The sequence below is a fragment of the Triticum aestivum genome, chromosome 4A (assembly GCF_018294505.1).
Source record: "Triticum aestivum cultivar Chinese Spring chromosome 4A, IWGSC CS RefSeq v2.1, whole genome shotgun sequence".
Lineage (NCBI taxonomy): Eukaryota > Viridiplantae > Streptophyta > Magnoliopsida > Poales > Poaceae > Triticum > Triticum aestivum.
In genome coordinates, this window is record NC_057803.1 from 688,200,123 (window position 1) to 688,212,620 (window position 12,498).

The 12,498-nt window shown below is 44.5% G+C and overlaps 1 protein-coding gene across 1 annotated transcript; it reads right to left on the minus strand.

Moving 5' to 3' along the window:
- Nucleotides 1–7,441: 7,441 nt before the first annotated feature.
- Nucleotides 7,442–9,194, minus strand: LOC123088160 (inorganic phosphate transporter 1-2). Its single transcript, XM_044510333.1, has one exon. It carries the CDS (start codon nucleotides 9,178–9,180, stop codon nucleotides 7,603–7,605), a length of 1,578 nt encoding a protein of 525 aa, XP_044366268.1. The 5' UTR covers nucleotides 9,181–9,194; the 3' UTR covers nucleotides 7,442–7,602.
- Between the last annotated feature and the right edge of the window lie 3,304 nt (nucleotides 9,195–12,498).

Consider the following 12,498-nt stretch of genomic DNA (forward strand, 5'->3'; position numbering starts at 1 on the left):
GTAGACATGACTGAGACACATCTCTGGTCAATAACCAATAGCGGGACCTGGATGCCCATATTGGTTCCTACATATTCTACGAAGATCTTTATCGGTCAAACCGCATAACAACATACGTTGTTCCCTTTGTCATCGGTATGTTACTTGTCCGAGATTCGATCGTCGGTATCCAATACCTAGTTCAATCTCGTTATCGACAAGTCTCTTTACTCGTTCTGTAATACTTCATCTTATAACTAACTCATTAGTTACATGCTTGCAAGGCTTAGGTGATGAGCATTGCCGAGAGGGCCCAGAGATACCTCTCCGACAATCGGAGTGACAAAACCTAATCTCGAATTATGCTAACTCAACATGTACCTTCGGAGACACCTGTAGTACTCCTTTATAATCACCCAGTTACGTTGTGACGTTTGGTAGTACCCAAAGTGTTCCTCCGGTAAACGGGAGTTACACAATTCTCATAGTTACAGGAACATGTATAAGTCATGAAGGAAGCAATAGCAGAATACTAAACGATCGGGTGCTAAGCTAATGGAATGGGTCATGTCAATCAGATCATTCAACTAATGATGTGACCTCGTTAATCAAATAACAACTCATTGTTCATGGTCAGGAAACATAACCATCTTTGATTAACGAGCTAGTCAAGTAGAGGCATACTAGTGACACTTTGTTTGTCTATGTATTCACACATGTATTATGTTTCCGGTTAATACAATTCTAGCATGAATAATAAACATTTATCATGATTATAAGGAAATATATAATAACTTTATTATTGCCTCTAGGGCATATTTCCTTCAGGAGGACCCGGTAACAAAGGAGCTTACCACGGATCCGAAGACCAGGGCGCTTGAGCGTGTTCTGGTAAGGAATACACCCCCACGTAATTAGCTCCATATGGTTGCATTCTAATTAATGAAGCCAAATTTCTAAATGGTTCACATTCCTTTCGTAGGAGACTGAAAGCAGTAGCGCGGGGTCGTCTCAGAGCACCCCTTGGGAAAGCACTCTAAATAGGGCGTTGAACGTTATGAAAAACAAGGATAAGCTCAGTAAGCCGTCATCAGCTGGTCTGTAGCCGGCAAAGGCTTGTCCACAAAATGGTTGTCATACTATAATGTTGGTGGGCGAAAGGAGAGAAAGACCAGCTCGGAAAGCCAGTCGTGCGAGGTTCAATAACTCAAGGCACAAGTGGCGCGGATTCCGGAGATTGTCCAAGAGCAAGTGCAACAACAACTGGGATCGACGCTCACCGCCATTGTGCCTACCTTGATTTAGGGGCTGGCGACGTGGATTGCGGGCGGCCAACAGGGGCCGCCCCCGGTTCCCAGCTTCACGGCCAGCAACTCGCACAACGCACAGGCGACGCCATTGGTGTCTTTGGCGGAGGCGGTATTGGTGTCTCCGACGCCGGCACGGGCATTGGAGCTTAATGCACCCGGGTGTACGCCCGCCAGCACCTCGGTAGCAAGCGGCCCCTCCGTCAGTTGCACGCCCGCCGTTGGCGGTGCCTCGACATTAGCCGAGCTCGACGCCATCACGGTAACTAATTAAGCCTCTCGGCCGATGACTTCATCTACTTGCCTTTGACTGGGCATCCCTGACGCCCTACATGTTTTCGCCGGGGCGCCGCCGATGTTCCGTGCACTCTCCTGCACTTCGTGGGCGGCGAGTTGATCGATGTCGCCAAGGGCAGAATCGTTCAACCGGGCAACCCCATGTTCCACGGTAATCCGATGCCACCCACCGTGTATAGGGTTGAACTGGTTCGGGTGCTGCCAGGCTGCGAGGAGTTGTTACCTCCGATTCGACCCGCTGGGGCCGACGAAGATGATGTGATGACCCTCAGCGCCTGCGTAAGCTGGCCCCTGCTTTGGCGAAGAGCCAGATTCGTTTGGGGGCGGGGGACACCACCCCACAGACAACACCACCAGTCGTGTCGGTGCCAAGCCATGGCAAGACCGCCGCAACGCTACCGGACATGCCGGACATCCCTATGGCACAGGATCCGAACATCCATATGGCACAGGATCCGGATGACGACAACGACAACGGTACATTTACCAACGTCGATAAGTACTTTGCCGAACATGAGTACGGTAACGAATTCTTTGGGCCTCCTTCTCAAGAACCCAAGCCTGAAAAAGACGACCGCGATCATGCTGGTACCGCGGAGAAACCAAATTGCAACAGGCCTCGTCTGGCGTTCAGTTCTCAGGAGACACCTCCAGCTGCCGCCTTCACCGAGCCTCAGATAGCCGAGGTGCCAAATATTATCAGCCCCAACACACTCGAGAAGGCGGTCTGTGAGCAGAACTCGATCCCATTACAGCAGAAGAAGAAGAAGGGACGGAAAAGAAAGAGTAAAAAGGGTGCCAGCCAGCCGGCACCGAGTACGATCCGTGCTCAGGACGGTCCACCTTCACCTAAGGATATCTCGAGGAGGGTGCATGTGGCGGGTAGGCCGATGCTACCGACTAATCTGCTCAATGCTGCAAACGGTGCTGTGCGGAGTCTGCATGACAGTGTTCTTTCTTTGGAGAAGCTGCATCTCTCCGAGAATGATGTGGCATACCTGGTTTTCGTGGCCAAGGTGCCAGAGGGCAAGGGCTTTGTGGATAACGCCATCGGGGGTACGATCGTCCTGCGGTCTGATGACATCTTCGCTATGTTTAACCTTCATCCGCTGCACTACACCTTTGTTCGGCTATTTTCGCTGAGTATGAAGATGCGGATCATTAGAGACAAGACCCCGGACATCGTGATAGTCGACCCCTTCTACATGTGTGCCAAGATCTTGGGCAGCGCTGGGGACCGGCAAGTCGCGAGTTCTTACCTCGAAGGCGTCATTCTGGCAAACCCAGATAAGGATAACTTCCTCGTGCCTTACTTTCCCGAGTAAGTCATCCCCTCATCGCCCCGTAACATATGATTTCTTAGATTTCGATCGTTCTTTTTTTCTAACATTCCGTGTTTTGTGCAGTGACACACATTGCACACTCATCCTCTTAAGCCTGAAATATTCCATGGCCACGTATTTCGACTCGGACTGTCAGTCTAAGAAAGACTACACAAATATCAAGAAAGTTCTTGATGATGTTCTCCCCGGCTATGCCAGATCTGGAGGCACCTTCACCAGGCCAGTTCGTAGGTACGGCAAGCACGTGTTCGCCCACACTACGACGTTCCCCTGTGTCAAGCAGCCGCCTGGCGGTCATAAGGATGCCTACTACGTCCTCCATCACATGCGGGCGATCATACGGGACCATAATCACCTTCTGCTACCAAATAATCTCAAAGATTGGGCCGCAAGCTTGTCGGCAATCCAGGACGCGGACATCAGACAAGAATTCTTTCGCATCCAGTCAGAGTTTGCGGAAATCATCCATCAAGACGTCCTTCATACCTCGGGGCAGTTCTACCTCAGATATCAACCGTCCAACAGTGAGATAGACACAACGCTACAAATGCAGGCTGACAACGCCCGCAATTTCATGACCATCACGAGAGACGGCGGCTTCATCCACGCTCCGGTCCCTGAGTCGAGTCGAAAGTAGTGATGCTATGTGTAGTTTTGAAACATCGATTGACTCATGTTGTAATTAAACTTTAATGAACTTCTATGTCTCTTTGGTTTGGACAGTCGTTCAACTTATATGTAATCGATGCTATTTATTAGTAGGACCATGAATCGTGCTATTAATGTGTTGCTTTTCTCTTCCGATCCTTTTGTTGCATACTTATATATTGCTTATGTATTGTCTATGAATTTGTTACTAACGTTTTGTTTGGCTAGTGCATAGAGATACCGTCGTATGTCGTGTACAAGGGTAAGATTTCCGGAGTCTACGACGACTGGGAGGAGTGTCGGAGACAGGTTCACCGTTTCAGCGGTAACAGTTACAAAGGGTACACCACTAGGGCGGAGGCGGAAGTTAGATACGCGCGCTATCTAGCGGGAGAGAGGGAGCGTTGGAGGGACCGGATGAAGACCAGTTTCATCGTGATGATACTCATCGTGATGACCGCAGCTCTCTTCTATGTGATGGTAGTTTAGATGATCAATATCGACTTGTAATGTGAAGACAAACTTGCTACTCGCGGTTTCGAGACTTATAATGTTCTAACTTTGTTCGGTATTTTAAATTTGAAGACTAATATGATGAATTGTATTCGGAGACTAATCTTCTATTGTATTCGATAAATCTGTTGTTTATATGTTGTGCTTTCTATATTATGTGCAGTAATGTGTTTTGTAACCTGTGCAAATATCAGAAAAGAAAAAAAATTCCCTAATATTCATACTAGTGGCGCACCACTCAGCACACTAATGGCGCACTGCAAAAAGGACTCTAATGGTGCATCATCCACTAGTGCGCCATTAGTATGCCAAAGCATATGGGTAAATATGGTCCCCTGGGAGGCATACTAATGGCGCACCGTGGGCTATACTAATGGCGCATTGCATGGTGCGCCATTAGTATACCAGATACTAATGGTGCACCAGTGATGCGCCATTAGTAAAAAATTCTAATGACGTGGTGCTAGTGGCGCACCTGTAGTGCGTCATTAGTAGGCAAAACAGGTGCGCCACTAGTAGGCCTTTTCCTAGTAGTGTTAAAATCAGCTATAGCAATGGAAGTGCTATTCTTGAAGGATTGGATGCATGGCATAGTAGTCACAGAAACAGAGGAGAATGCAGAATCTAGATAAGGTTCAGAACAAAATAGCATGCAGCAACCATACGTTTAGAACATTGGTAATCTGAAATATAAAATAAAAACGACTAAGTGTTTTTTTTACAAACTACTAAACATATGCAGATTTAGCAGCAAGCAGACAGGGCAGCATTGAAAACCGTACTCCATATATTATTTAAATTGTTGACTTACATCCTCCCACTCTCTTCGTTTCTCTTTACCAAATTGCAATCAGTTGGGCGAATCGCAGCTCATAATATGGATGTGGACAGTAATTAGCTTATTTAAAACCCTCTCAACGGGAGAAGAATATGTGAAGATCCGAATATGCGGGGGAACCTTGCCAACTTGTCACTAGTTTTTGTAGTAGTAATAATTTGTAGTATGCTCGAGCATGACCTGGTGCTGGCCTCCACGATAATACTGCCATTGTTATGAAGATCACGCAGCTTAAGTAATATAGAGGGATATTTTCCATCCGTACCACAACTTGCAACATGAAATGTGACCATAGTTATCAATTTTCCTCAGGAACGGAAAAGCCCGCCTTTCGATTTGTCAACTATTGTATTTGTATGAGTTTAATTTGGGACGCGATCCTCCAAAATAATTGGCGCAGCTCGCAAGCTTAGCTAATAAGGGTGTCCACTCCTGCCATCTTACCTGTAGAACACATGGTGTCATAGTTTACGCGATTAAAAATATTTGGATGAAATGTACAAGAACACAATTCCTGATCCAGAGAGAATTTATCAAACCCTTATCTACAACAGCTCTTATCGACAACAGCTTTAAAACAAGGAAAGAGTGTGACAGTACAACAACCGTAAGCTCAGCCTGACAGATTATCAATGACAGCTTACGGAAACAATTAGTGGTGTTAAATATAATATACAATTAAGTTTTGTCAAGTCAGTGAGGTGTGCAAAATCTTGATAGTTCGCACTAGAAGGAATCCAGAACATTTTGTATATTGGTTATAGGGTTTTTTTTTTGCATGGTATATTGATTATAGTTCTTATCTTAATAAAGATTAGAGAAACGAAATTGTGTTATGCCGGGTCATCTTGTGCTGGTTAGTATGGTCATGGTGCCGGATCATTTTGCGTGGTACAACCGCCTTGTAGTAGAATTTAAAGTAATTTCAGTATGATCTAACGAATACATGTGATAGATCATTCTAAACTTCTTTTCCACAATACCTTAAAAATCAATAAGCCTTCCTAGCATTTGTTCTAGAATGCAACAACCATAGCTTGCCCATCAGGAACACAGTTCCCTCGTTATTACAATGGAAAAAACAGCATGCAAAATGCGAACGACGACCACAGTTTCCTAGTAAGTGTTGTTCCTGATAGTTCCACAAGCTATTATTTCAAGAAATTCACTCCAAAATGTCACTTTCATGCAACTATCCACCAATATATAGGAGAGGACTTATGCCTAAGGTCCATTAAGCTAAGGCACCATTGTTACTTGTTAGCTCAAAACTCAGGCCTGAAAGCAACCTCTCATGACAACAAGATACCAATAATGGTGTACAATCTATCATCATCACGCATGACAATTACATAAGTAATAACTTGGGTCTACGAAAATCAAATGTCAGCCATATCAATTTTAAATGGGTTGACATTTTTAGTTTATTGTTGTTTTGACTATACTGTCCTCTAAGCAAATTTGTCTCAACACCTACTGCTAGCTACTCCCTCTGTAAATAAATATAAGAGTGTTTAGATCATTAAAGTAGTGGTCTAAATGCTCTTATATTTTTTCACGGAGGGAGTATAAGTCTTTTTAGAGATTCTAATACAAACTACATACGGACGTATATAGACATATTTTAGAATGTAGATTCACTCATTTTGCTCCGTATGTAGTCTATAGTAAAATCTCTGAAAAGACTTATATTTAGAAACAGAGGAAGTAAACTCAAACTAAAACAGATCAAACATCTCTCTTTTTTTGCGGGACAGATCAAACATCTCGCTTGAAAAAAATTATCAGTACAACCTCCTGCGCTTTGTTTTTCAAGCTAGTCGAGGGCCTTCCGAAATATCTTCAGTAAACAATTGTGCCTTCAACAGCACCACTCCAAATGGTTCCGTGATCCTACAAACAGGTGGCACCACACCAAATGCTTGGCTCAGACTCGTAGTCTGTTGTTGGCCCCACACCGGTTACATATTTTACTCACTCCGTAAAGAAATATAAAACCGTTTAGATATGTTTAAAAAAACGTTTAGATTACTAAAATAGTGATATAAGTGTTCTTATATTTCTTCACATGGGGAGTACATCTCTAGTTAATGTAAATATGTAATGAATTGTAGTTTTCCTATGATTTCGAGAGAGAAAATTACCGCTGTGGACGAAATGGCAAATAACAAAAAAGTTGACTTATCCACACCATACATTACGAATTCTATCTGAGAAGGGTGCATCTTACTGACTTTACAAGATCATTACGCTAGCATGTCCAGAACATTCATAAGAGGACAATCTGTTCCTCCACTGCAAGCAGTCATAATTGTAGAGTACACAAGGACTAGGCGATTCAGCCCAACGGAATACCTTGAGAGACATTTAGGTACAGCCTTTATTTGGTTATACATAACAAGATACATATACATAACTACCTTCATAAGGTAAGAAAGAATGTAATATAGAACATAATGTCAACTCAACTAGATGTGGACTCTTCTACACAGAACAGAGATTTGACAGAGGGGTGACCGGGAACTGGGAGGGACAAGTTGCTAAATATCAACCTGACGGTCTTAGGTAGACATGCTAAGACTTCAGAAATAATCGCAGGAACAAAAAACAGCAGAATGCAGAAAATCAAATCAAACACACCAACAATGCACGAGTGTCCAAGTACACATGAATGTCTCTAGACACCAGCCGGAGCAATGGCGTCGTCGTCACCGACGTTCTCCTTGGAGAGCTCCTCGAGCGACTTGCCCTTGGACTCCGGCACCAGCAGGGAAAAGAGCAGGCCTAGGAAGTTTGTGCCAGCGAGCACGAAGAGCGCATTGCGCATGCCGATTCCCCGTGAGTACCCGGTCTCAGGCTTCTTCTGGTCCTGCGACGCATACAGGAACCCGAACGCGCCGATGATCGCCCCCGCCTTACCGGTTGCAGCCGATATACCGTGGCATGTTGAACGGAGCCTCGCTGGAAAGATCTCGGCTGGCACTATAAAGGTTGTGCTGTTGGGGCCGAAGTTGGCGAAGAAGAAAGTGAGCCCATAGAGCACGACGAAGCCGGTGTGGTGCCCTGGCTTCACCAAGTAGTCATACGGTATCGCGATTGCGAGCATGAAAATGGTCATCATGGTGAATCCCATGAGCTGGATCCAAAACCTCCCGATGATGTCGATGAAGGCGACGGTGAACCAATAGCCTGGCACGGTGCCGCAGAGCGCGATGAGTGCTTGGGCACGGGCGATGCGGTACAACTCCTCCAATGCATTCATAGTCTTGGCCGGCGGGATCCACCCGATCTTGGTGAAGATGTCCTTCTGGAAAAGGTTCTGGCTGTAGAAGGCCACATCAAGTAGGAACCAAGTGCTTGTGGTCGCTAGCAAGTGCACCCCGTGGCGCTTCATGAACTGTCGGGAGAAGAGGCCCCAGGTATCACCGGTGGCCCGCTCACCCTGGACGTTCTCCTCTGAGATCTCCTTGTTGAGCACCTTGGACATGTCTGATGTGGCTTGCTTCGTGTTGCCAGCGATGAGTGCCGTGTACCGCGCAGTTTCAGGCATCTTCATGCGCCAGTAGTAGGTCAGGGCAGCCGGGATGGTGCCGAACATGACGATGATGCGCCACACGTAGTCGGCCTCCGGGCCAATGGACGCCGCGGCGTTGATGTAGAATGGCGGTGCAGGGAATGCATGTCGGAATGCGGACGAGACGATGATCGTGACGATAGTACCAAATAGGATGCCAAACCCCTGCATGGCAAACACGGCGGCGATAAAGGTGCCGCGGGTCTTCTTGTTAGCATACTCCGACATGATGGTGGCGCTCAGAGGGTAGTCGCCGCCGACACCGAAGCCAAGCCAGAAGCGGAAGAAACATAGCGTCCCCATTACGCCCTTGGCCTCGTGTCCAAACGATAGCCCGGACGCGATGGAGCAGAGGACCATGAGAATGAGCGTGAAGCCGTAGACGCTCTTGCGGCCGAGCTTGTCACCGAGCCAGCCGAAGAAGAGCTGGCCGGCAAGTGTGCCGCATAGGGCCACGCCGTTCACGGCGGCCGACACGTTTGCCGGGAGGTGGCCGGGCTCGTTGAGGGCAGGGTCGGTGTAGTAGATGCGCCCCAGCAGCTTGGTGACGAGGGCGATGCAGAAGAGGTCGTAGGCGTCCGTGAAGAAGCCCATGCCGGCGATCACGACGGCCTTGAAATGGTACAGCTGCGTCTTGGCAACGTCCAGCGCTTTCAACACGTTGAGCTGTTCAGTCGCCATGGCCGCCGGCGATCTCTCGGCTAAACTTCTGTACTTCTTCTGGTTCTCTCTTGTTGTGTGCTTTGCTCCACGCTTCTAGGACGTATATATAGGCATAATTCCGGGTGAAAACATACAGGTAAGGATATATTGTGGTATGCCAATCTAACATTGCTAGTTGCAACTATAGAATATCATATGCACGGCATCGCTTGTAAATACAACGGATTGTACATTATCACGATAGTTCTTACAAAAATATACGCAGAGTCAACGGATGGTACATTTCTATTATTAGAAGGATTAAGAGGGTGTTTGTTTCCAGAGATTTATTGGTCTAGGGACTTAAATAAGTCCCTATAAGTCTCATCTAAACCAAACAGGAGGGACTTATAAGGACTTAAAGTGGACATTTGTGACTTATGGAATAAGACTCTCAAGGAGGGACTTATAGGGACTTATAGTTGTAATATGGCCTTATAGAGACTTATAAGTCTCGGGAACCAAACATGTAGGGACTTTTTAGGGACTTGGGACTTATAAGTTGGGACTAAAAAAAGTCTTAGGACTTATGAACCAAACAAGGCCTAAGGGATGCCAACTTTAAGTTTATCAGGTTTGACCTCCGAATTTCAGTACTATAGAATTGTGGGAAGAACAGTATTGAAACCAGATCATGGTTATGCTGGGAATATACCTGAAAGGAACAAACTGTTCAGACACAAGCAAAGCTTTGCGAGAAAAGGTCAAGATTATCCGATGAGTTGTATCACTACAAGCATGGAATTGGTGACATTTCTTCAGAGATGGAGTTAATATTTTCTCTCCTCTATATATCACTGGAAGAAGGTAGGCACTCCGCCGATTTCATCAAGTCACGGGAAAGCAAAAGAAACGGAATTTCAAAGATAAATAGGTGTGCAGTGCTAGGTCCTGCAGACTTAGCCACATAAAGTCATACAAATATAACCATTGCGATTGTTGTTGCTCAGTTGCTAAATCTAATTTCAGACTTCAGAAAGTTTCAGAACAAAATAACATTTGCAACGCCTATATGTTCAGAAACATTGGTCATCTGATACACCCTGTTTCGTTCACATGGTTCTGGAAATGTAGGATATCATGCCATTTGAGGCTGTAACACAGGAAAAATGAGGAAATATTCTTGAATAGGTGCACGAAATTGTAGTCACAGAAACAAAGGAAAATTCCCAACTTCAGAAATCAGAAAAGGTTCAGAACAAAATAGCACGCAGCAACCATACATTTAGAACATTGGTCGTCTGAAATATAAAAAATACTAAACATGCGTTTTTTTAACAAACTACTAAACGTGTGCGGATTTAGCAGCAAGCAGACAGGGCAGCATTGAAAACCGTACTCCATACTATTTAAACTGTTGACTTACATCCTCTTTGCCAAATTGCAATCAGTTGGGCGAATCACAGCTCGTAACATAGCTGTGGCATTAGATCATCGTGAGAGCAGTGCCTGATGTCGACAGTACTTAGCTTGTTTAAAACCCTCTCAACGGGAGAAGAATATGTGAAGATCCGAATATGCTGTGGAACCTTGCCAACTTATCACTAGTTTGTAATAATACACTAATACTAGTAATTCCCGGTATACGCGAGCAAGACCTGGTACTGGCCTCCACGATAATACGGCCATAGTTATGAAGATCACGCAGCTTAACTACTATAGAGGGATATTTTCCATCTGTAGCCGCTTGCAACATGAAATGTTTCCTCAGGGACAGAAAAGTTCGCCTTTCAGCCATTAACTATTGTATGAGTTTAATTTCGAATGCGATCGTCCAAAATAATTGGTGCATACCGAAAGATTAGCTACAATGGAGTCCACTTCTACCATCTTACCCGTACAACTCATGCCTGTGTCATAGTTTATGTGATTAAAAATATTTGGACGAAATGTATAAAGAGCACAATCATTGATCCCAAGAGAATTTATCAAATGCTTATCTACAACAGCTCTTATCCACAGCAGCTTTAAAACAAGGAAGGAGCGTGACGGTACAACAGCCGTAAACTCACATGAAAGATTATCAATGACAGCTTACGGAAACAATTAGTAGTGTTAAATAGGAGTATAAATTAAGTTTTGTCACGTCAATGAGGTGTGCAAATGATCGCCCATACTTGAGTCTTGATAGTTCCCACTAGAAGGAATCCAGAACATTTCGTATGTTGATTATAGTTATCTTAATGAAGATTGGAGAAACGAAAACAGACAGCAGGACAGGAATGTTTTGAGTAATGTCGGGTCATCGTGTGCTGGTTAGTGCGGTTCAGTAATATATGAAGTTGCGTTGCAGATATTAGATGTTGATTCATGTGCAGTTGTCAACTACTTCTAAAAATTGTAGACTTTTGGCCCTCTACGAGTTACTGAAAGCTCATTTATATTTGTGGAACTATGATAATCTCATTCTAGTTGAACTGATTGTAGATATTTCTTCGCTACCCCGATTTTTCTAATCATGCTCAAAGCAAACATATCATTGTGTTCGGGAACATAAGAGATGAAATGTTTGAGGACAACCACCTTGTAGTAGAATTTAAGTAACTTCAGTATGATCTAACGAATACAGTAATAGATCATTCCAAACTTGTTTTCCACAATCCCTTAAAATCAATAAGCCTGGCTAGCATTTGTTCTGGAATGCAACAGCCATAGCTTACCCATCAGCAACACAGTTTCCCTTGTTACAATGAAAAAAGAGAACAGCATGCAACATGTGAACGACGACCACAGTTCCTAAAATGTGCGGTTCCCTGATAGTTCCACAAGCTATTGTTTCAAGAAATTCACTCCAAAATGCCGCTTTCATGCAACTATCCACCAATATACAGGAGAGGACTTATGCTTAAGGCCCATTAATCTAAGGCCCCAGTGTTACTTGTTAGCGGCAAACTCAAGTAACATTATACACTCTATCATCATCACGCTTGACAATTACTCCCTCTGTAAACTAATATAAAATATCTTATATTAGTTTACAGAGGGAGTACATAAGTAGCTAGTTGAATTATGCAAATCGAATGTCAGCCATGTCAATTTTAAATGGTTTGACATTTTTAGTTTACTGTTGTTTTGACTATACTATCCTTTAAGCAAATTGTCTCAATGCCTACTGCAAACTCAAACTAAAACTGAGCAAACATCTCGCTGGCAAACAAATTACCGGTGTGGACGAAATGGCAAATAACAAACAAGTTAACTTACCAGGTGGCCAAAATATCTTGGCACCATACAGTATCTGGGAAAGGGTGCATCTACGTAACTTCACAAGATTATTACGCCAGCATGTCCAGAACA